Source organism: Musa acuminata, chromosome BXJ1-11, assembly GCF_036884655.1.
Source record: "Musa acuminata AAA Group cultivar baxijiao chromosome BXJ1-11, Cavendish_Baxijiao_AAA, whole genome shotgun sequence".
In the NCBI taxonomy this organism is placed as follows: Eukaryota; Viridiplantae; Streptophyta; class Magnoliopsida; order Zingiberales; family Musaceae; genus Musa; species Musa acuminata.
Window position 1 is genome coordinate 10,820,174 of NC_088337.1, and position 24,326 is coordinate 10,844,499.

A 24,326-nucleotide genomic window follows, 5' to 3' on the forward strand; every position below is an offset into this window, starting at 1 on the left:
CTAAAAATATTCAGTCAACCAGAAAGCAGAAGTCACTTTCAATGAAGCCTCTAAGAGTCATCAAAATTTAAGCACACAATAAAAGAAGTACCTGAACACCAGATATTGCTTTTACCACAGTTGACTTTCCATGGGCCACATGACCAATGGTACCTAAGAATTAAATATTAAAGAAACCAATTAACAGAATTTATGTTTTCGACGAGATAGTAGAGTCATGGAAGTGACTGACAGTATAAAGAAATTAATTTCTCAATCAGATAAAAGGAAATAATGATCAGAGGTCAAAATTAAATAAGGTGAAAACCAAAAGGAGAACTTTTGACTTAATGCACGCTCCAAGGTAAGGCCACCTCAGACCATAGGCAACCTCCACCTATTTCCTAAGCATTTTTCTTAGCTTTCTCCCAAAACACTGAACCTTTCAACTCAGAATATCTGTTGATATCAAAACCACCAAAACATGTCAATTTTGGGGATGATTCCTGACAAGATATCTTCTAAGCTGGGAAATAGTTTTGGATAATACAACTATATTTATGATGCAAAAAGAAAAGTATTTGAACTTTTTATATAAAAGGTTATAGAACAATTTAATGCTACATACAAAGAGAGAAAAGCAATAATTCAATAAATAATGGGGACTATCTATTAAAAAAAAGTGTATCCATAGGTAGTTCTCTGGAGAAATTCATAAATAATATATATTTTGCATATATCACTATAAAGACCTGCAAATACTACAATGAGTATCAAAATTTTTCTCACATGTCATTCAAAAGAATATGTTTGCGGGTTAAGATCCATTTTAGCCCTTGTGATTTTGGTCATGAACCTCTTAAGCCCTTATGGTTTACTCATATATAAAATAACCCCTACATTATTAGAAACGTAGCATATAAGCCCCTCCCATCAAGTCTGAGTTAACTCACAATAAACCATTAATATAATGATACGTGCAATTTAGGGTTAAGGTCCATTTTAGCCCCTATGATTTTGGCCATGGACCTCTTAAGCCCTTATGGCTTACTCGTGTCTAAAATAACCCCTACATTTTTTAAAATACTGCATATAAACCCCTCCCATCAAATCTGAGTTAATAGACGTTAGAGTCTACTTACGTGGCATACTGACTCACAATAAACCATTAATATAATGACACATGTAATTTAAGTTTTTTATAAAAAACTAAGACCTCCATCAATGGTAGGAGGAGACATCATCGTGGAAGCGACCACCAACAGTAGCACCGAGCCGCTGTTGCCTAGCAGGGCATTGTATGCACGCAGCCTCTCCCACGCTAACAACGAGCTCAGGAGCTTCTAGATGTCACTCGCTAGCTCCAAGGCGCATGCCACCATGTCGCCACCGTGGCGCTGCCCGTCACCGCAAATGACACCCACTCCGATCTCGACGAGTACCACCATACATTATAAGCCACCTCCCCAATAAAACATGGCATCACGACAATAGAGAGCACGCGGAAGGAGCAGTTGAGCTGGTCCATATAGCCCTCCTGCACCCACTCGCTCTCCCCGACCACCTTGTCAAGGAAGAGGAAGCAGTGGAGGATGTAGCAGCGGACGAAGGTGGAGAGGTAGAGGTAAGAGAGGGCGAAGGTGAGGGAGAGCTAGACCACCATGACGTAGGAGCGACAAGTGAGGGTGCAAGAGAGGACGAAATGGGAGGCGATGTGTCACGGACTTAGCTGGAATTGCCTAAGTCGTGAGACACCCTTGCGGCAAAGACGCGAACTTAGCTTGAGTTGCCTAAGTCGCGAAGCACCCTTGCACCAACTTCCCGGACTTAGCTGGGATTACCTAAGTCGTGACGCACCCTTACGATATGCATCCACAAAGGGTCAGCCAATTTGCAACCTCACTCAGGTCCTGAAGGACCTGTAAAAGAGAAAGTTGATTAGTTCGAAGAACGAGCGACATACAAGTCCCAACGTCTCGCGAAAGGGGATGCTTTACAAGCAATTCAGCGAGCATCTTGCGTGCACGAGAGAAAAGAGAGAAAGGAGAAAAACAAGGACATTAGAAAGTTGAACGAACTACAAGTCCACAAACAGCTGCTCACCGGGTGTCAGGTGCGAAGACAAGTTCCCGTCAAGTTAACGTGTGAACTTGTGAAAGATTGTTCAACGCCCGACAATATACCGAAGCCCCATCCAGCCCTGTGCCACCCGGGGGGTTCCAGGGTGCTAAGATGGCTGACGTTTCGCGTGCAGCTGCAGCTTGCCGAAAACAAGCAGTGGCACACGAAAACGGAGCTGTTTTGGGCAGTTCGGCCCGACGCGGCGAGCGATCGCACTGCAGCGCTGCAACCTATTCGAATATGCATTTTTACAAGCAAAAACACATAAAACTAAGGCAAAACATGATGTGATGTATCGATACAAGCATGCAAAAGTGACAAACAGTTCGTTGAACGATGTTGTTGTGCGACGACCTATCACAGACAAACTTCTAAACAGGATGTTTGATGTAATGCTTATAAATGTCCGTGTCTTTTGGTATGTTCATACTTTGTCTAACATGTAGAGGGACAACCGAAGGCTTAATAGTCCCATTTTAGTTGGGTTTAGTGATCGTTTTAGGCTTGTAAATAAATGTTGTGTCATGTGGACACTTGAGAGAGATTTTCGGTCTATAGTGGACCATTTTACCCTTTGTTGTGCAACTGTTCAGAGCTTGTAATGTCTGTTTGTAGTTTGCATTGTCTATGAAGTGTTTTTGGAAATGTTTGCTTGTGGATCCCGAATGAGGCGTTTTCTCTAACCCATTCTCTCTTTTGTGGGACATGGGAGGCTTCGGGGAGGCTGACCTTTGTGGACGAACACGCAAGGGTGCCGCACGACTTAGGCAAAACCAGCTAAGTCCGTGACAGATGGTATCAGAGCGAGACAAGCACTCATAGAAACACTTAGCATACAAATGTGGGGGACCTAGCGGGGCTGCGTTGAGGGCAGTCAGCACACGCGCGATCGTTTGGGGGAAAACGGGCATGGAGATGTAGGGAAAATGAATCGCTCGGAGGAGCGGGCATCTGAGATTGGCATTCAGAGGAATGGCCAACCCTTCGCGCAAGAGGCACCACGAGAACAGGCAAGCTTGGAAGAATGCGGAGCGCACAAAGGTTAGGATGGTTGAGTTTGAGCTACGGCTCAACGTTGACAACTATACTTGATGGTGCTCAAGGCAAGCGAGACGCTTGGTAAAGGATGAGACCATGCAAGGTGGAATGAGTTGCTCAGCGACCGTAAGAGTTGTGCAAAGCTCACAGAGGTGAGGGGAATTGCTAACTCAAATAATTCGGTACTCATACATGGGCTTGTATGCGGACGATGGAATGTTCGCGGCCATCCCAAGGCGACCAAAACTCGGCGCCATGGAGCATTGAAACTCTCTTCGGCATGTGAAGGATACGTCCGTAGAAGGCTGAAGTGTGCAATGAGTTTAGCATGTTGCTAGGCCTTGAGTGGTGCAGCGGGGGCTGTATTGACGTGGAGTCGCAATCTAGCAAGTGTGTTTGCAGGAGGCGAACTAATGCACAGTTTGTTCAACAAATCGGAGTAGTCCAAGGGGATGGTGGTCTCCGAAACGAAGAGAGATGTTGCTCCAACGGGACAGTTATCCAGGAGGGATAAGTCCCGGTTCTCCAAAGGGAGAATCATGTGGGACGGACCTCACATGTTGAGGAGTACTTCAACAAACAACAACTCCACGAAGCTCAGTGGACCGAGTAAGCGACGAGGAGTCGTCGCATGATCTCGCTTGAGAGAATGCATTGGTGGATGCATTGCGAGATCAAGTGGGGGAGCGACCCAAAGCAACACAAATGAAGGCACACTTGGAGTCGATATAGAGATCGGACTCAAGGGAGGGCTGACCCGTGGAATGGTGGGCGCGAGGGCCACCATCAACTCAATGCAAAAACGAGGAGCGGAGCAACTTGGGTGTAACTTGGCAAAGTACCCAAGCCGCATGAAGGGAGCCAACATAGAAGATGGAACATGGAGCAGAGGCACGGTGCTTTCCTTGGACAGAGGTTAAGGACATAAACTCTTGCAGAGGCAAGAGAAGGATCATGTTATTCCATGGGTCCTTCATTCTGACAGAGCGGACTCATATTGCATGATGTCAAGGACGAAGGGAGCTTCTGGGCACATGCACCTTATCCCGGAGAAGCATTTGAAGGAGGAAGTAAGGCGACTCAACTTGCAGAGGCGAAGTTAGGTTCAGAAGGCCTTAGCACGGGGCAAGAGGATGTGAAGGCAGGTACTCTTAAAGAATATGCCACAGTGTTGCCATTCAAGTTGCCATGAAGGAAGCGGTGCGTAGTGAAGATTGTGCTGGTAGGGGCAGTGGCCCAAGATCTCAATAATGGTGCACTAATTGCAATGAAGTCGGGGGGACTTCAGGAGCTACTAGGCGACGGACTGTCCTAGAGCGGTGCTTCATCTAGGTGTGACCCAAGAGTGGGTGGATGAAGGTCGATTGCCAAAGGAGCGAACAAAATCAAAGGTGGAAGAGACCCTGCGATGTATTGGCAGAGGCCACATATGTGCATCGGATCGTGGTGGAACAATTCGTGGCAATGCGATACACATGAATGAGTCCCGTGAGGGACTAGATCATACGGAGGTATGATCGGGAGCTACTGGAAGCTCCACTTCGATGAACAACACGACGGCAAGAAGGGCTATGGATTCAAGGAGTGAAGGTCATGGTACCGCAGAGGCAGGTCTTCCGTGCGTGCATCGAATTTTGCATCGGATGAAAGCCTTGGTCATCAGCATATGGGGGCTGTGTTCCACCAAAGGAAAAGTTCGAATGCAAGTACCAGTGAGTCCCATGGGAGGGACTTGATCATACAGAGGTATGATCGAAGCAGCTGGAGAGTTGAACTGCTCTAGAGCTCATATTCGCTTAAGAGAGCCCGGCAAGTCAGAGGACAAGGTCGAGTAAGCGAACGTTGCTACCAAAGAAGCTAAGGAGAACAAAATCGGTGTAAATCCTACAACGTGATGGCAGAGGCCATGTATGGGAGTTGCAGTCTGTCTTTCCATCGACCAAAGGGAGCTGCTTGGAGAACACAGAGGTGTTGAAGCAGGGGGTCGAAAGGGGCGAGGAAGCGACGACGAGTCCAAAAGGACTTAGCTACCCAAAATCAAGCATCAGTTAGAATGGAGGTGGACTCAGAGGAGTACCACAGAGACATATCTACTGATCGTGAATAAAAGGGATGCAGATGCGAGGCGACGGATAATAGGGCCATGGGCATGTTAGCGCCATGGTACCGCAGAGGCAGGACTTCCGTGAAAGTCATTGATCCCTTACTCTCATGGAGGGAGAGCGCTTGGTCATGAAAGGGGCCGAGGAGGTGGAGCATGCCGAGGCAATCTCCAAGTACCGAGACAAGGCTAAAGGGCAGAGGCCAAGGAACTTCGTAAGACCGGTGTTAACGAGCTTCTCATCAAGATAGCCGAAAGTGAAGGACTTCGGGTCATGCAAGAGTGCACGACCAAGGAACGAAGTAGGCAGTACGCGGTGCTGTACCTTTACTACTCAGTGGAGTAGGCGACAGGGTTTATGGAGAAGACGGTACAATCCCAGAGGCGACCAAATCTATTAGAGAATTACTCCAAGTTGGGGTGAAAACTTCTTGCATTCCAAAAGTTCGATAGCATTGAGAAGGTGAATCACAGTAGCTAACTCAACGCAAAGAGTGCAAACACTTCAAGTGCTTTAGAAGTGTGAGCAAAGAGCAGGCGAAGGTCAGTAACCAGCTCGATGCATGGAGTACAACCTCGAGGAGGCGGGCGAAGTCAAATAACCTTTGCCTTCTCAACCCTTAAGAGAATGGGCGAAACCGAGTACCCCAATTCTCTTATCTATCCAGCAAAGGAGCTCTGCACAAGTTCAAAGACCCTTCGAAGATAATACAAGACAATAGTTGTCAAATCATCACCAACGGTGATCAGTGCTACTGAGAGTAGATTATCCGCTTCATTTCCCAACGAAATTCCAATCGAAAGCGGAAGTGATGCGAACCTACTTGGAAGTGACAACTAAGTGAAAGAAGAGTCAATGGGCAAATTTTATGGAGGAAAGACCCAAAACTTCAGAAGTTTGCGAGACGATGCTCGTTAAAGCTCCAACAAGCATCCACCCAATTCAAGCAGCATGAGGCATTTGAGAGACTAGCGCGGTAAGGATGGTCTTTTCCTTCATCTGGAGGATCCGCAGGAGCCAACAGAGATCAACACAACTCAGCCAACCCCACACTAGAGTCAGAGTCATTGGCGAGTTGAAGCAGCATGGCAGATCAAAGGTTCGACTACTCAAAAACAGCAGCGGAGAGCAGCTGGGAGCCACGAGGCGCATTACAACTGGAGCAAAAGATTGAAGACTCAGCAAAGGCAAAGGCTTTGACGAGGACGTCGAAGGAATAAGTGGGGGAGAATGTCACGGACAAACTTCTAAACAGGATGTTTGATGTAATACTTATGTATGTCCGTGTCTTTTGGTATGTTCATACTTTGCCTAACATGTAGAGGGACAACCGAAGGCTTAATAGTCCCATTTTAGTTGGGTTTGGTGATCGTTTTAGGCTTGTAAATAAAGGTTGTGTCATGTGGACACTTGAGAGAGATTTTCGGTCTATAGTGGACCATTTTACCCTTTGTTGTGCAACTGTTCAGAGTTTGTAAAGTCTGTTTGTAATTTGCATTGTTTATGAAGTGTTTTCGGAAGTGTTTGCTTGTGGATCCCGAATGAGGCGTTTTCTCTAACTCGTTCTCTCTTTTGTGGGTCCTAAGGATCATGGTTGGCTTCGGGGAGGCTGACCTTTGTGGACGGACACACAAGGGTGCCGCACGACTTAGGCAAAACCAGCTAAGTCCATGACAGACCGTTCGTGACATTCTCCCCCATTTAAACTGTCGACGCCCTCGTCGATGCTTGTTGATAGTGCTGATGACTACTTCTTCATGTTGTAGGGCGTCTTCAGGCTCCCAACTGGCTTTGTTTCGAGGAAGCTTTCGCCACTTCACCAAGTACTCGGTCTGTTCAGCACCATTGGGTAGTTTTATCTTGCGATCCACTAAAATGGTTTCAACTCGCTTTTCGTAGGAGGCTCTGGTAGGGGGTGGCCGAGTTGTAACACTTCGGGAAGCATCTTGCAGATCTGAATAGTAGGCTTTCAAGTTGCTGGTGTGGAAAACATTGTGAATTCTGAGCCACACCGCCAGTTGTAACTTGTAGGAGACGTTGCCCACCTTACCGATAATTGGGAAGGGCCCTTCATACTTACACACCAATCCTTTGTATACTTTGTTCCTAAAGAATTAGAGAGATGCTAGTTGGAGCTTTACCAACACCAAATCGCCGACGTTAAACTCTTGCGACCGTCTTCCCAAGTCTATATACTTCATCTTTTTAGCTGCCTTCTCCAAGTAAGCCCTCGCAATATCTGCATTTCAGTGTCATTCTTTTGCAAAGTGATATGCTGACGGGCTACTCCCGGTATACCCAATAGCCAAGGTGTGAGGAGTTGACAATTGTTGTCCTGTAATGATCTCAAAGGGGCTCTTGTTGGACGTAGAGCTCCGCTGTAAGTTGTAGGAGAATTGGGCTATGTCCAACAACTTCACCCAATCTCGTTGGTTGGCACTCACGTAGTATCGAAGATATTGCTTAAGGAGCGAGTTTATCCTTTCAGTTTGGCCATCCGTGTGGGGGTGAAGGCTTGTGCAGAAGTATAACTTAAACCCCAACAATTTGAATAGCTCGGTCCAGAATTGTCCCAGGAACCGAGCGTCTCGATCAGTGATGATATTGTGCGGGACTCCCCAATACTTCACTACATTCTTCATCATCAGCTTGGCCGCCTCCTCTGCTGAACAATGTAAGGGTGCAGCAATGAAAGTTACATTAAAAATCGATCGATCACCATGAGTATCGATCCGAGTCCCCCTACTGCTGGCAAGCTTGATATGAAGTCCAAGGAAATGCTCTCCAATGGCCTTTCTGGTATGGGCAACGACTCCAAAAGTCCCATCGGCTTTCGCTGCTCCACCTTGTCTTGCTGGCAAGTGAGGCACGTTCGAACATATTCCTCAACATCAGTCCCCATCTTTGGCCAGTAGAAGGCCCTCTCCACGAGAGCCAAGGTTCTGTGAATACCCGGATGTCCAGCCCAAAGAGAATCATGACACTCTCGTATGAGTTCACGCCTCAAATTATCCACTCGAGGAACATAAATCATATTCCCTTTTATGTAAATGAGTCCCTCCTGGACCCAAAATCGTCGTGCCTTGCCTTCTTTAATGAGTTGCATCAGGGTTACTGCCTAGGGATCACTGTACAGTCCATCCCTGATCCTGGAAAGGAAGTTAGAGTACAATTGACTTGCTTGGCCTCTGCCCTCCAACTGTATGGCATTCACTCGCTCCACTTTCCGACTCAATGCATCGGCCACGATATTTACTTTTCCAGGCTTATACTCATTGCCATATCAAACTCAGCTAGGAAGTCCTGCCATCGTGCTTGCTTTGGGGAGGGTTTCTTTTGAGTTTAGAAATAGCTCAAAGCGATGTTGTTTGTTCTCAACACAAATCGCGACCCGAGAAGGTAGTGCCGCCAAACTCATACACAGCGAACCACCACTGTCATCTCCTTCTCGTGCACCGGATACCGCCGCTCGGTCTCGTTGAGCTTGCGGCTCTCGTAGGCCACCGGATGATCCTCCTGCATGAGTACTCCTCCAATAGCGAAGTCTGAAGCATCTGTATGGACTTCGAAGGGCTACCCATAGTCCGGCAATTTGAGCACTAGTTCTTCCAACACAACAGCCTTCAGATCTTGGAATGCAGCTTCACATTTGTTAGACCACCTCCAAGGCTGCTCCTTCAGCAACTCTGTTAGTGGAGTTGCACGCTTTGAATACCCCGCTATGAAGCGCCGATAGTAGTTGACGAAACCAAGGAAGGATCTCAGCTCTCGCACCTTTTTTGGAGTTCGCCATTCGGCAACAGTTGCACCTTTGATTTGTCCATCCGAATGAAGCCATCACCGATTCGATGCCCCAAGAATAAGATCTTCATTTGAGCAAAGTAGCACTTCTCTCTTTTCACGGACAAAGTGTTCTCCCTGAGAACCTTGAAAATTGTCTGAAGGTGCTCGACATGCTCCTCGAGCGTTTGGCTGTAGACGACGATATCGTCCAAGTAGACGTGGTCGGAGCATTGGTTAAGCCGAAAGGCATCACCAAGAACTCAAACGCTCTATACCCGATCACGCAGATAGTCTTCGCTTCGTCGCCTTCAGCAATGCGCACCTGACATTAAGTTTGGAGAAATACTTGGCTTTGCCCAATTGGTCGAATAAGTCCTCGATGAGTAAGATGGGATACTTGTTCTTCACCGTCACTTTATTAATGGCTCGATAATCGACGCATAGTCGGAGGCTCCCATCTTATTTCTTTTGGAAGAAAACTAGAGCTCCGAATGGTGTTTTAAAACTACGAATGAGACCACCGCTTAGTAGTTCATCTAATTGCTTTCAAAGCTCTGCCAGCTCTGGAGGGGACATTCAGTAGGGTGGTCTCGCTGGAGGCTTTACTCCCAGCTCCAACTCGATATGATGATCCATGCCTCTGCGTGGCGACAGAGTCTTCGGCAACTCGAGTGGCATAACGTTTGTGAACTCCTTCAGAACGTTCGCCACCACAACAGGTTCATGAATGGCCTCCTCGTCGAGTGGCTCTAGCTTCACAGCAGCCACGAATGTTAATTCGCTTTTTCATACCCCTTTCTTCAGTTGTAATGTTAATTCCCTAGTTCCTCTCCGAGAGACGGGAACCACACAAAGGTCGTCACCTCCCATCATACATAGAGAGTTTAGGAACGGCATTGGCATCAACTTCGCCGCGTGCATAAACTTCATTCCAAGAATCACTTGGAAGTCGTCCAATGGCGCCGCCATCATGTTCGTGCTCCCGCTCCATGTTCCGATCTTGATGGGGACACTCTTTGCCAACCCAGAGATTCGCTTGGTCTCCGAGTTCACCGCCTTCATCCGACTTAGGTTCTTCTCCAAGATCAGCCCAAGTCGCTTTGCTTCTCGATCGGCAATAAAGTTATGGGTAGCGCCCATGTCCACCATTACATGGGTTGTTTGGCCATTGAGCTTAATGTCCACGTACATCAGCTCCCTACTCCCTGCTTTCAATGGCTTTGCCTTCGTGTTCTCCTCCACTTAACCCCGCAATGCATTCAACAAACGCATGACTCCCATTCAGGGATCTTGCGACTCCTCATCGTCGCTGTTGGATTCAGAACTACTTGAACTGAGGGTGAAACGGCTTTGCCCTTGTCTGATTTGGGGGGATGGATGGAAGCTGTTAAAGCATTGAGTGCTTGATTCTATAGGCACTCTCTCACCATATGCGGCCCTCCGCACAAGAAGCATCCACTAGGTTTTGGGGCCTTGCCTTTTGAGCTTGGCCCTTTGTGGGAGTTCTTCCTTTGTTCGCCTCCAGGCTCCTTCCCTCGAGAATATTTTGGAGGGCGATTTCTTGAAGATTGTTTCTTTTTCCTGGGTCCTCAAAGGAAACAAAGTCGGTGAGCCTTTCAGCGGCAGCAATTGACCCGATCACATCGGTGACATTCCTTCGATGCAGTTCTTATTGAGCCCATGGCTTCAAACCATCGAGGAAACCGAATAGCTTATTCTTCTCGGGCATGTCTTGTATGCCCAGCATTAGTGCAAAAAATTATTTCACGTAGTCTCGAATGGAAGTACTTTAGCAGAATTGTCTTAGTTTCCTCCTTGCGACGAACTCGATGTTCTCAGGTAGAAACTGAGTTCTCAACTCTCGCTTTAAGTCCTCCCATATGTCCACCCAACACCGACCTTGTTGGATCTCCTCCCAACGAGTTCGCCACCAAAGTTTTGCATCCTCATTCAAATACATGGTTGCTATCGAAACTTTGGTTTCTTTAGAATCAGGCCTCGTAGCTCGAAAGTATTTTTTCATGTTAAACAGGAAATTCTCGAGCTCTTGAGCATCTTTGGCACCTCCATAACAATGCAGCTCGGGTGCCCTCAAGTTTTGTGGCAGCGCAATACAGGTGTTACCTCCTCCCGCATTTAGTGCCCTTGTGAAGATGGTCACCCTGGAAGTGAGTTCTACCATGAGTTTGTGCAAATGTTGCATGGAGTCTTTGGTGTCGTCTGATAGTCGATCGACTAGGGCCTCAACCTTGTCAATCCGGGATTTAGCTTCTTCTTGCGAGCTCTCTACCCGAAGAAGCCTTCGTTGGCCATGGTAGAGTTCCTTCAAGCTCGCTTCAAGAACATCCAAGAGGGTTTCTGCCACTGTAAGTCTCTCCTTATGGCTCTTTTTCCAGGTTGGCGCTCCAAATTGCGCCTCCTCCGCTCGCGAAGAGTAGCCAACTTCTTACTCATCATGTTCGCTGTCGCGCTCCTCTTGAGCGGCTCTAACAGCATGAGAGCGAGTATGCACTTGTAGCCCACCTACGATTGCTTGGGGCAAGGGTCCGGCTTGCCCCGTCTTGCTTGATTCGTCACGATGCTTTGCCATGGCGAAATTACGAAGTTCCTTCGCTGCTTGCTCGAATTGCTTGTCCGCTCTGATACCACAATGTCACGGATTTAGCTGGAATTGCCTAAGTCGTGAGGCACCCTTGTGGCAAAGACGCGAACTGAGCTTGAGTTGCCTAAGTCATGAAGCACCCTTGCGCCAACTTCTCAGACTTAGCTAGGATTGCCTAAGTTGTGACGCACCCTTGCGATATGCGTCCGCAAAGGGTCAGCCAATTTGCAACCTCACTCAGATCCCGAAGGACCTATAAAAGAGAAAGTTGATTAGTTCGAAGAACGAGCGACGGACAAGTCCCGACGTCTTGCGAAAGGGGAAGCTTTACAAGCAATTCAGCGAGCACCTTGCGTGCACGAGAGAAAAGAGAGAAAGAAGGAAAACAAGGACTTTAGAAGGTTGAACGAACAGCTGCAAGTCCACAAACAGTTGCTCACCGGGTGCCAGGCGCGAAGACAAGTTCCCATCAAGTTAACGTGCGAACTTATGAAAGATTGTTCAACGCCCAACAATATATCGAAGCCTCATCCAGCCCTGTACCACTCAGGGGGTTCCAAGGTACTGAGATGGTTGACGTTTCTTGTGCAGCTACGGCTTACCGAAAACAAGTCGTGACACATGAAAACGGAACTATTTTGGGCAGTTCGGCCCGGCGCGGTGAACGATCGCACTGCTACGCTGCAACCTATTCGAACATGCATTTTTACAAGTAAAAACACACAAAACTAAGGGAAAACATGTTGCCATGTCTCGGTACAAGCATGCAAAATCGACGAACGGTTCGTTGAACGAAATTGTTGCGGGTGCGCGACAACCGTTCGTGACAGATAGGGATAAAGACGCCCAGGAGGAGAAAGAGGGATCAGAAGATCACTATGTACCTAACGTTGGACTAGTCAACGCACATCCACTTGAGGCAGAACCAGAAGCTCCTGAGCTCGTCGTCAACGCAAGAGAAGCTACGTGCATGCGATGCCCTACTAGGGAGCAACGACTCAGTGCTGCTGCTGATGGTCATTTCCACGACGACGCCTCCTCCCGCCATTAATGGATGCCTCAGTTTAAAAAAATAATTCAATTATACGTGTCATTATATTAATAGTTTATTATGAGTCAGCATATCACGTAAGTAGACTCTAACGTTAACTCAGACTTGACGGGAGGGACTTAAATGCTACGTTTTTAAAAATGTTTTTAGACATTAGTAAACCATAACGGCTTAAGAGGTCCATGGTCAAAATCACAGGGGCCAAAATGGACATTAACTCTAAATTACACATGTCAGTATATTAATAGTTTATTGTGAGTCAACATGACACACAAGCAGACTTTAACATATGTTAACTCAGACTTGACGGGAGAAGCTTATATGCTACATTTTTTTAAGTGTATGGATTATTTTAGAAATGAGTAAACCATAAGGACTTAAGAGGTCCATGGTCAAAACCACAAAGGTTAAAATAGACCTTAACTCTATGTTTGCCAAGCAAGCCACTATAAATTCACTATCACACTATGCACCTCATAGAAGGGTAAGTAAGCAAAAAACCTAACTAATACATCTCCCATTATGTGTTCAATATGCACTAAAACCAAACAGTGGTCAATATTTTTAAACAAGAAAGATGACTCTTTCTTACATCATAAATTTAATATGTAACATTTCAAACATATTGACAGTTTATCTCTAATGACTTTGCAGTTTGCACACCCAACTTCTCATCTAATTAAACAGATAACAATAACATACTAAGTGACTCTCACACTGTTGTTAAGATATTTTGTTGTGACTAACGAAAGACCAACTCATTTATGTCCTCATCAGAAAAGAAAATTGCATATAAAACACTGAAATGTTACTATTCAAAAATAAACTGTTCAAGGACAGATCTTACCAATATTAATGGTTGCCTGACGTGAAATAACTTCTGGTGACAAAGGATGAAGCTTTGTCACATCAAGCTTACTTAAGTCCTGCTCCATTAATCCTTTTCGAGACATTTTTACTAGAGACGGTACACCTGAGGCCTGAAAGCTATGAGAACAAACATTACTTGTAAATAGTAGCTGTTTAAGCTTAATAGAAAAACGAAGCTTGACCATCTCAACAACTGCATTATGAAATAAATATGGCTTGAATGTGCAGAAATAAACCATCACGAACAAAAAGAAGGGATCAGTTCCATGACAAACAACAAACATAGGATTATTTGATAAAAAAAACTTTCAAAAAACTTAACAAATTATTTTCTTTTCTCCACCATACAAGGTGTTGAATCTCGGATTTTGATGATGAAACCAATCAATATATGTTTATGTTTTAATCTGTGTTTTGAGTGACGCAGGATGCTTCGATCAGGATGAGACAATTAAAGCAGGAAAAATCATGTTGGGCCGGAGGAACATGTCAGAAGATTGGACGTCAGGCCGGTGGATCGATCGATTATCGACAGAAGGCTTCGGGCTGTGGATTCAGGCATCGAGCCAAGAAGAGCGGACATTGCGCCAAGGATATCGGAGTTGCGGAGTCAACTGACCGATTGGGCAATAGGCCGCAGGAGAGGACGATGCGTCGAAGAATCGAACGAAGCGTCGAGGGACCAATGACATGCCGGACAACTTGATTAGATGCTTAGGATTAATTGTCTAGATCGAAGTGTGTTTTACATGTGCAGGATTAACTACGACAGCAAGACATGAAGCAAAATGAAGTCCCGAAGTCAAGATCGAGATCACGTTGGGAGTTCGAGAGTTCGTCGGAAGTCCAGACGTTCGTCGAAAGTTCTACGGGAACCAGTCGAGAAGTCGCGGAGCTTGCCAGAGAAGCTCATCGGAACTCGCCAAGAAGATCGTCGTGAAGTCCAGGAGCTTGCTAGGAGTCTACCGGAACATTGCCGAGAGTTCGTCGAAGGTTCGCCAGAAGCTCGGCGGAAGAATTGACATAGGGATTTGTTTAGCTTAGAATATGTCTTAGGAATCGTAGTTAGCACGTAATTGGGATTGGATTTGGGCCAACCCAATTAGGGTCCAGCTAGACCCATGTAAGAATTGTGTTGGGCCCAATAAGAGGCCCAAACAGTGCCCCAAGAAGACTCACCGTCGTGGCACAATCTTCAAAACTATGTTAGGCGATGGTATCGCCAGTCTGGGTGGTTGTACCGCCCCTGGCAGGGTGCCAGGCGGTGGTACCGCCAGTCTGGGCGGTGGTACCGCCCAGCACTGGCCCCCAAGCGATGGTACCGCCAGACCTGGGCGATGGTACCGCCCAGGACCATGTCAGTCAAACTGACACTAGGCGGTGGTACCGCCCAGCGCAGGCGGTGGTACCGCCCGTGCCCGTGGAACCCGGGATGGGAAAGATTTAAACTCCAAGTTTGAATCAACTTGAAGCCTATAAATGCCCCTCTCATCCCTGGTTAAAGAACACAAGCACAGAAAGATTAAAAGAGAGAAAACGCTGCTGCAATCTCTAAAATTTACCTCCTCTAAATTCCAAGTGTTAGAATTTTGTTTAGAGAGGAGAGTGAGTGCTTGTAAGGGTTGTCTCTTAAACCCAGTAAAAGGAGAAGAGGGGTGTAAGAAGGAGTTGGTCTTCGCTTATTAAAGGAAGACCTTTAGTGGATGCCGGTGACCTCGACGAAAGAGGACGGAGGAGTGGATGTAGGTCACGATTGATCGAATCACTATAAACTGTCGTCTTCTCTGGTTTGCATTTACTTTCTGCTGTTTATCTTTACTGCAAACCTCTTCAATAGCTTACTACCTTCTGTTCATTTACGAACGTGTTTCAAAGATAAGTTTCCGAAATCGGTTTTACGTCGGAAACGGTTTTATCGTACGAACGTTTTTTTTTCTGAAGACTGTGATTTTATCTGCTGCACTAATTCACCCCCCCTCTTAGTGCTCTCGATCCTAACACAAGGAACATTAATGGATTCAAAAGAAAAACATGGTTCTTTTATGAGTAATTTTTTTAAAATTTTCTTTAATGTCTGGCTTTGAGTACAATTAGAAATGTAAATAATCACGTATATAAAACTCAATCTCTAAGATAGAAAAATGGGCGTAGAATGTATGTATGATATTTAAGTTTCTCAACATAGTGACAATATAGATATGTTTTTTATGCAAACAGATAGTGGGAGGACATAAAAATTGTCACTTAAAGTGTTTAAAAGCTTCTTAGAACTTGTAAGATGGAAGATACAAGTAGAAAACACCTTGACAATATGCACACAATTACCCTCAAATTTTGTTTTAGTTGACTCGAGAGTTTCAAGCATATCTTGATGTTCCATATGGAATCCAAAGAAGAAACTCGAGCATCTCTTTTCAGATAATGTTGTTCACCATAACATAAGGGAAGAGAAGTTTCTGCTGCATATCAAATGTAAAGTTCAACCCATAACAAAGACATGACTGTTACATATAGGTGTTAACAAAATAGACTCAGATTATTTCATGCATAACTGCTTCTTGATCCAAACTATTGTTGCATGACTCAGAACCAAATCTTAGCCAAATTAAGAAGAAAATATGACCTGATTTTTGTCTACAGAAAATTCTTCTATGTGCAGATATTATGCACCAAATGTTTTCAGGGAAGATGTTATTTAATACAGACAAGGCTTCTTGACTTCCTATACATAACATATTCCGCATAGTAGAGTCATGCTAAGAAAAAGGTGTAAAGGTAGTTTCTTGCACCATACTATTACGAACTTAGCTGGAATTGCCTAAGTCGTGAGGCACCCTTGCGGCAAAGTCACGGACTTAGCTGGAGTTGCCTAAGTCGTGAAGCATCCTTGCGCCAACTCTTCAGACATAGTTGGGATTGCTTTAGTCATGAGGCGCCCTTGCGACATATGCATCCGCAAAGGGTCAGCCTAGTTGCAACCTCGTACAGGTCCCGAAGGACCTGTAAAACAGAAAGTTGATTAGATTAAAAACGAGCGACGGACAAGTCCCGACATCTCACGAAGAGGGAAGCTTTACAAGCAATTCAGCGAGTACCTTGAGTGCAAGAGAGAAAAAAGAGGAAGGAGAAAACAAGGACTTTAGAAGGTAGAACGAACAGTTGCAAGTCTACAAACAACTGCTCAACGAGTGTCAGGCACGAAGGCAAGTTCTCGTCAAGTTAACGTGCGAACTTGTGAAGATTGTTCAATGCCCGATAATATATCGAAGCCCCATCCAGCCCTGTGCCACCCGCGGGGTTCTAGGGGGCTGAGATGGCTGACATTTTGCGTGCAAATACAGTCTGCAGAAAACAGGCCATGGTACACGAAAACGGAGCCATTTTGGGGTGGTTTTGCTCAATGCAGTGAGTTATCACACTGTAGCACTGCAACCTTTTCGAACATGCATTTTTACAAGCAAAAACACACAAAACCAAGGCAAAACATGCTGCCAAGCATCTGTACATGTAGGCAAAAGTGACGAACGATTCGTTGAACGAAGTTATTACGTGTGCACGACGACCGTTCGTGACATTCTCCCCCACTTAAACTGTCGATGCCCTCGTCGATGCTTGTTGGTAATTGTTGATGATTGCTTCTTCATGTAGTAGGGCATCTTCAGGCTCCCAACTAGCTTCGGTTCGAGGAAGCTTTCGTCACTTCACCAAGTACTCGATCTGCTCAGCTTCATTGGGTAGCTTTATGTTGCGATCCACAAAAATGGTTTCAACTCGCTTCTCGTATGAGGCTCTAGTGGGGGGTAGCCGAGTTGGAACACTTCAGGAAGCATCTAACGAGTCTGAGTGATAGGCTTTCAAGTTACTGGCGTGAAAAATAATGTGAATTTTGAGCCACGCTGGTAGCTACAACTTGTATGAGACGTTGTCCACCCTACTGATAATTGGGAAGGGTCTGTCATACTTGCGCACCAATCCTTTGTGTACTTTGTGCCTAAAAAATTTGAATGATGCTGGTTGGAGCTTCACCGACACCAAATCACCGACTTTGAACTCTTGTGGTCGCCTTCCCAAGTCTGCTCACTTCTTCATCCTTTTGGCCGTCTTCACTAAGTAAGCCCACGCAATATCAGCATTTCAGTCTCGTTCTTTTGCAAAGTGATATGCTGACGGACTACTCCCAATATATCCGATAGCCAAGGTGTGAGGAGTCGACGGTTATTGTCTTGTAATGATCTCGAAGGGGCTCTTGTTGGACGCAGAGCTCCGCTACAAGTTGTAGGAGAATTGGGTTATGTCCAACAGCTTCAATCAATCTCGTTGGTTGGCACTCACGTAGTACCGAAGATATTACTCAAGGAGCGAGTTTATCCTTTTGGCTTGGCCATCCGTCTAGGGGTAGAGGCTTGTGGAGAAGTATAACTTAGACCCCAACAATTTAAATAGCTCGGTCCAGAATCGCCCCAGGAAATGAGCGTCTCAATCACTGATGATATTGTACAGGACTCCCCAATACTTCACCACATTCTTCATCATCAACTTGGCCGCCTGCTCTACTGAATAGTGTAGGGGTGCAACAATGAAAGTTGCATACTTTGAAAATCAATCAACCACCACAAATATCGATCCTAGTCCCCCTACTGCCGATAAGCTTGATATATAGTCCAAGGAAATGTTCTCCCACGACCTTTCTAGTATGGGCAACAGTTACAAAAGTCTTATCGGCTTTCGTTGCTCCACCTTATCTTGTTGGCAAGTAAGGCACGTTCGAATGTATTCCTCCACATCAGTCCCCATCTTCGACCAGTAGAAGGCCCTCTCCACAAGGGCCAATGTTCGATGAATGCCCGGATGTCCTGCCTAAAGGGAATCGTGACACTCTCTCACGAGTTCGCACTTCAAATTATCCACTCGAGGAACATAAATCCTATTCCCTTTTGTGTAGACGAGTCCCTCCTAGACCCAAAATCGTCATGTCTTGCCTTCTTTGATTAGTTGCATCAGGATTACTGCCTAGGGATCATTGTACAGTTAGTCCCTGATTCTAGAAAGGAAGTTGGAGTGTAACTGACTTGCTTGGCCTCCGCCATCCAACTGCATGGCATTCACCCGCTCCACTTTCTGGCTTAGCGCATCGACCACGACATTGCTCTCCCGGGCTTGTACTTCATTGTCATATTAAATTCAACCAGGAAGTCCTACCATCGTGCTTGCTTTGGGGAAAGTTTCTTTCGAGTTTAGAAGTAACTCAAAGCGATGTTGTCCGTCCTCGGCACAAATCGTGATCCGAGAAGATAGTGCTGCCAAACTCGAATATAGTAGACCACTGCTGATATGAATAAGCAAGTTGATTATAATTATGTCAAAAACCCTTTAACTATTCATGGATCACCAATGACAAGAGCTAAAGCTAAAATGATGAAAGAAGCTTTAACTTGTTTATTGGAAGGCACTTGGAAGGAGCAAGCTGGTCAAAACTCGGTCAAGATTTTATAGATACAAGAAGAGCCTAAAATAGTCAACCTGATTCAAATAAGTCCACATCGTGAAGAGAAAGTCCAACCTTAAAAGAAGGATGAATTTTTAGCTCATTTTAAAGAATAAAGGTCATTTAGCCATATTAGACGATATTAAGAATTATGGGCTTATTCATGAATAATCATTCAAATCAATTCAAGGTAGATTCATGAGTAATATACATTCATGTATTAGGAATATGAATGTCATTTAATGTATTTAATGGATTCATTCCCTTTATACTTGGCCTTTATACTATATAAACAAGGCTGACTCTTTTTGTAAGGAATAGAATTCAGAAGTGTATTCGACTTTCAACACCAGTGGGTGTTTTTTTTTTTTAAGTTCTTGCATGAACTTTGGAACTTATTAAGCTTTTCTGCTTGTGGCGTTCAAAACCCAAAAATATTTGTTTTTTCTTTCAACTTATCAAGCTTCTTAGTTTGTGACGTTTTAAGGGAATCAAAGTACTGTTCTAATTACTTCATCAAATTTTCATTAATAAAGTGATTAGAATAGTTTTCCTAACTTCAATCTTGAATAATCCGTCTTGTTTCAATTTGTTGGAGGGGATCAATTTACATTCCATATGTATCATAACTTTTTAGCTATCGGGGTGTATGATTGCTAAGTTGATGATTTCCATCATTTGGTATCAGAGCTCAGCTCAAGTTTGAGGTTTGCGTATCCATTTATTTGCTATCTTTTATATTTTCCTTTTCTCTTCTTCTTCTTCTTCTTCTTCTTTTTGGACAATATGTATAATTATTGTTCTTCCTTCATCTTCATTGTTATGTTTCTTGTGTTATTACTATTCTTCTTTGTAATTCCGCACTTTATTATGCAAAAAAAAAGATCAAAAAGTCAAAAAAAAAAGAGAGATCAGAATTTTTTTTAAAAAAAGTGCGGAGTCAAGGAATTCTTGCAAATTACAGAATTCTATCTTTATTCATTTGAATTCCTGTTTCGGTTTGGAAATCTTTCTTCATTCTAAAAAAATTTTCTTTGTTCAATTGATATTTGAATTCTAATCTTTGCTTATAATTAAAGTGCATTACACACACCTTTAAATTGGCCTACCTTTTGTTTGCTTTTAAACCTATCTAATTTCACTATTTTTGAATTGTCATAATCTGAATTATTTGTTTAAGTACCTTAGTAAATCTAAGAACTCAAATAACAAAACAAGAGAGGTAAAAGGCAAGAGTGGTGAGATCAGTATCGAGAAAAGCCAAAAATTGTGTGAAACACGAGCGGAGTGAATCAAATCTAGAGTGAAACACGTGAGGGAGTGTTGGTGAGGTTGTTCTAACTTTGTTTTTCAGGTTGTATACATGTCTAAAAATAAAGAAGCAAGTTCTTCATCAAATGATCTTTTAGTTTAAGCAATGCAGCAACAATTTGAACGTTCGTTCAAAGTGATGGGAGATGTAAGAGATCATTTAGAAAGGCATGATGATGCAATTAATAGATTGCAAGGTGAACCATGGCGTGGGAGACAACCAACCTTTGTCAATGATGAATATGATGGTGGCGATGACGTGGATGATGACCAAGTTACTCTAATTGGTCAAGATGTTAATCCTAGGAGATAAACTAGGAGAGGACGTTTTGATGGTGTGGACAGAAACATAGGTAGCATCAAAATGAAAATTCCTTCTTTTCAAGGGAAAAATAATCCAGATGCCTATTTGGAGTGGGAACGAAAAGTGGAGATTATTTTTGAATGTCACAACTACTCCGAAGAGAAAAAAGTAAAATTAGTCGCTGTTGAATTTTTTTTATTATGCTATTATTTGGTGGGATCAATTGTGAAAAGACAGGCGTAGAAATGGTGAAAGGCTCGTGGAGACTTGGTTGGAGATGAAACAAATCATAAGAAGGAGATTTGTCCCTAGCTATTACTATAGGGATTTGCATGAACGACTGCAAACCTTGACACAAGGTTCCATGAGTGTTGATGAATATCACAAGGAGACGGAGATAGCCATGATAAGGACTAATGTGGAGGAAGACCGCGAGGCCACCATGGCTCGATTCCTAAGTGAATTAAACAAGAACATTGCTGATCTTGTAGAGTTGCAACATTATGTGGCGAGTGAGGACATGGCGAATGTGGCCATGAAAATTGAAAGGCAACTCAAAAGAAAAGGAACAAGGTATGATTCAAAACCTTATTCGGGTTCTTCTTCTTCTTGGAAACCGAATTGGAGTAAAAAGGATGATAAACCCATTGTTAAGCCTAAAATTGATGAAACTAAAGGCAAAAATAAATCAGGCAGCATGGGTAAAGGTGAGAATCTACCTAATCAAACTAGAGGTATTAAGTGTTTTAAGTGTGCATGGACATGTAGCACGTGAATGTCCTAATAAGAGAGTTATGATCATGAGGGATGGAATCGTGGAATCTGAAAGTGAGACAGAGGATGATGAAGACATTCTAGAGGATGCTAGTGATGTAAAGTATGCTAAAGGTGAAAAGCTAGTTGTTCAACGCACACTTAGTTTGCAAAATAAAAATGATGAACATGGTGAACAACGTGAAAATCTATTTCATACTCATTGTTTGATTGCTAACAAGTTGTGTAATGTGATTGTTGATAGTGGAAGTCGTACAAATGTGGCAAGCACCTTGTTCATGGAGAAACTGAAATTCAAGCATCTAAAACCTTACAAGTTACAATGGTTGAATGATAGTGGTGTAGTAAAGGTAAATCGGCAAGTGTTAGTTTCTTTTTCAATTGGTAGATATAAGGATGAAGTTTGGTGTGATGTGGTACCTATATATGCTAGTCATATGTTGTTGGGGAGACCTTGGCAATATGATCGAAGGGTAATACATGATGGGTTCAAGAATCGTTATTCTTTGATCACGGATGAACAGAAATATCAACTTGGACCTTTGCCTCCAAAGACAATTTTTGAAGACCAAATGCACATAAAACAACAACATGAGGAACTTGAGTCTTCATTAACCAAAACTTTGGGGAGGAAACAAGAAAGAGAGAAAAAAGAAAATGGTGAGTTGAGTGGTAAAAATGAGAGTATTGGGAAACACAAAGGGAGAGAAAACAAGGAAAGCTTGAGTGAAAGAAAAATGAGTGTTTATGCCAAAATGAGTGATGTGAAAAAAGCCTTAACCACGAGGCAACCCTTACTTGTACTTATGTACAAGGATGTTTTAATTGCTTCTAACAAAATTGACAAGAGTTAGTCCAGTGTTATTGTTGATCTTTTGCAGGAAAATGAGGATCTCTTTCTCGAAGAAGTTCCTAATGGTTTGCCACCAATTAGAGGAATTGAGCATCAAATTGATTTCATTCCAGGTGCAAGCATACCGAATAAGCCAGCATATAGATGCAACCCCGAAGAGACCAAGGAAATCCAAAAGCAAGTGAGTGAGTCCATGTGCAGTTCCTGTTCTGTTGGTGCCTAAAAAGGAAGGATCTTGGAGAATGTGTGTTGATCGCCGAGCCACCAACAAAATCACGGTGATGAAGGCGCTGATTCGAGGACGAATCCTTTCGAGGAAAGGGGCAATGATATGAATAAGCAAGTTGATTATAATTCTGCCAAAGAACCTTTAACTATTCATGGAGGACCAATGACAAAAGTTAAAGCTAAAAGGATGAAAGAAGCCTTAACTTGTTTATTAGAAAGCATTTGGAAGGAGCAAGCTGGTCAAAACTTGGTCAAGGTTCTATGGATACAAGAAGAGCCTAAAATAGTCAACCTGATTCAAATAAGTCCACATCGTGAAAAGAAAGTCCAACCTTGAGAGAAGGATGAATTTTTAGCACATTTTAAAAAAATAAAGGTCATTCAGTCATATTGGATCATATTAGGAATTGTGAGCTTATTCATGAATAATCATTCAAATCAATTCAAGATAGATTCATGAGTAATCTATATTCATGCATTAGGAATATGAATGTCATTTAATATATTTAATGGATTCATTCCCTTTGTACTTGGTCTTTGTACTATATATACTATAAGGAATAGAAATCAGAAGTGTATTCAACTTTCAACACCGGTGAGTGTTTTGTTTTTAAGTTCTTGCATGAACTTTGGAACTTATCAAGCTTTTCTACTTGTGGCGTTCAAAACCCAAAAATCTTTAATTTTCCTTTCAACTTATCAAGCTTCTTAGTTTGTGACGTTTTAAAGGAATCAAAGTGTTGTTCTAATTACTTCATCAAATTTTCATTGATAAAGTGATTAGAATAGTTTCCCTAACTTCAATCTTGAACGATCCGTCTTGTTTCAATTTGTTGGTGGGGGTCAATTTGCATTCCATATGTATCATAGCTTTTTAGCTATCGGGATGTATGGTTGCTAAGTTGATGATTTCCATCGACTGCTGTCATCTCCTTCTCGTGCACCGGATACCGTCGCTTGGTCTCGTTTGAGCTTACGGCTCTCGTAGGCCACTGGGTGACCCTCCTACATGAGTACTCCCCTAATAGCGAAATCTGAAGCATCTATATGTACTTCGAAGGGCTCCCCATAGTCCAGCAATTTAAGCATCGGTTCTTCCAACACAATAGCCTTTAGATCTTGGAATGTAATTTCACATTTGTTAGACCATCTCCAAGGCTGCTCCTTCTTTAGCAACTCCATCAGTAGAGTTGCGCGCTTCGAATACCCGGCCATGAAGCGCCGATAGTAGTTGACGAAACCAAGGATCTCAGCTCTGACACCTTCTTTGAGTTCGTTATTTCGTATCAGCTTGCACCTTTGATTTGTCCATCCGAATGGAACCATCACCGATCAGATACCCCAATAATAAGATCTTCGTCTGAGTAAAGTAGCACTTCTCCCTTTTCACGAACAAAGTGTTCTCCCTAAGAATCTTGAAAATTATCCAAAGGTGCTCGACATGCTCCTCGAGCGTTTGGCTATAGACGACGATATCGTCCAAGTAGACGACCACAAACTTATCCAAATACTCCTTGAATAGTTGGTTCATAAGAGTGCAGAATGTGGCCGGAGTGTTGGTTAAGCCGAAAGGCATCACCAAGAACACAAACGCTCTATACCTGGTCACGCAAGTAGTCTTCGCTTCATCGCCTTCAGCAATACGCACCTGCCAGTACCCCAACCGAAGCTCGAGTTTGGAGAAATACTTTGCTGTGCCTAGTTGGTCGAACAAGTCCGCGATGAGCGGGATGAGATAATTGTTCTTCACCGTCACCTTGTTGAGGGCTCGATAGTCAACGTATAGTCGGAGGCTCCCATCTTGTTTCTTTTGGAAGAGAACTAG

General features: G+C 43.8%; 1 protein-coding gene across 5 annotated transcripts in view; it reads right to left on the reverse strand.

Annotated features, from left to right (window-relative positions):
• The window catches only part of LOC135582124 (eukaryotic translation initiation factor 2 subunit gamma-like), a 35,365-nt gene that overhangs the window by 3,358 nt on the left and 7,681 nt on the right, over positions 1–24,326 (reverse strand). For 2 of the 5 annotated variants that reach the window (XM_065089844.1, XM_065089842.1), the window contains exons 2-3: positions 13,524–13,663; positions 92–153 (exon numbers count right to left, since the gene is read on the reverse strand). In XM_065089844.1, the coding sequence (XP_064945916.1) occupies positions 92–153; positions 13,524–13,629 (168 nt within the window). In that variant the 5' untranslated portion in view covers positions 13,630–13,663. Of the gene's footprint in view, positions 1–91; positions 154–13,523; positions 13,664–24,326 lie in introns of those variants that run through there. The other 3 variants (XM_065089841.1, XM_065089843.1, XM_065089845.1) reach the window with 3 other exon arrangements.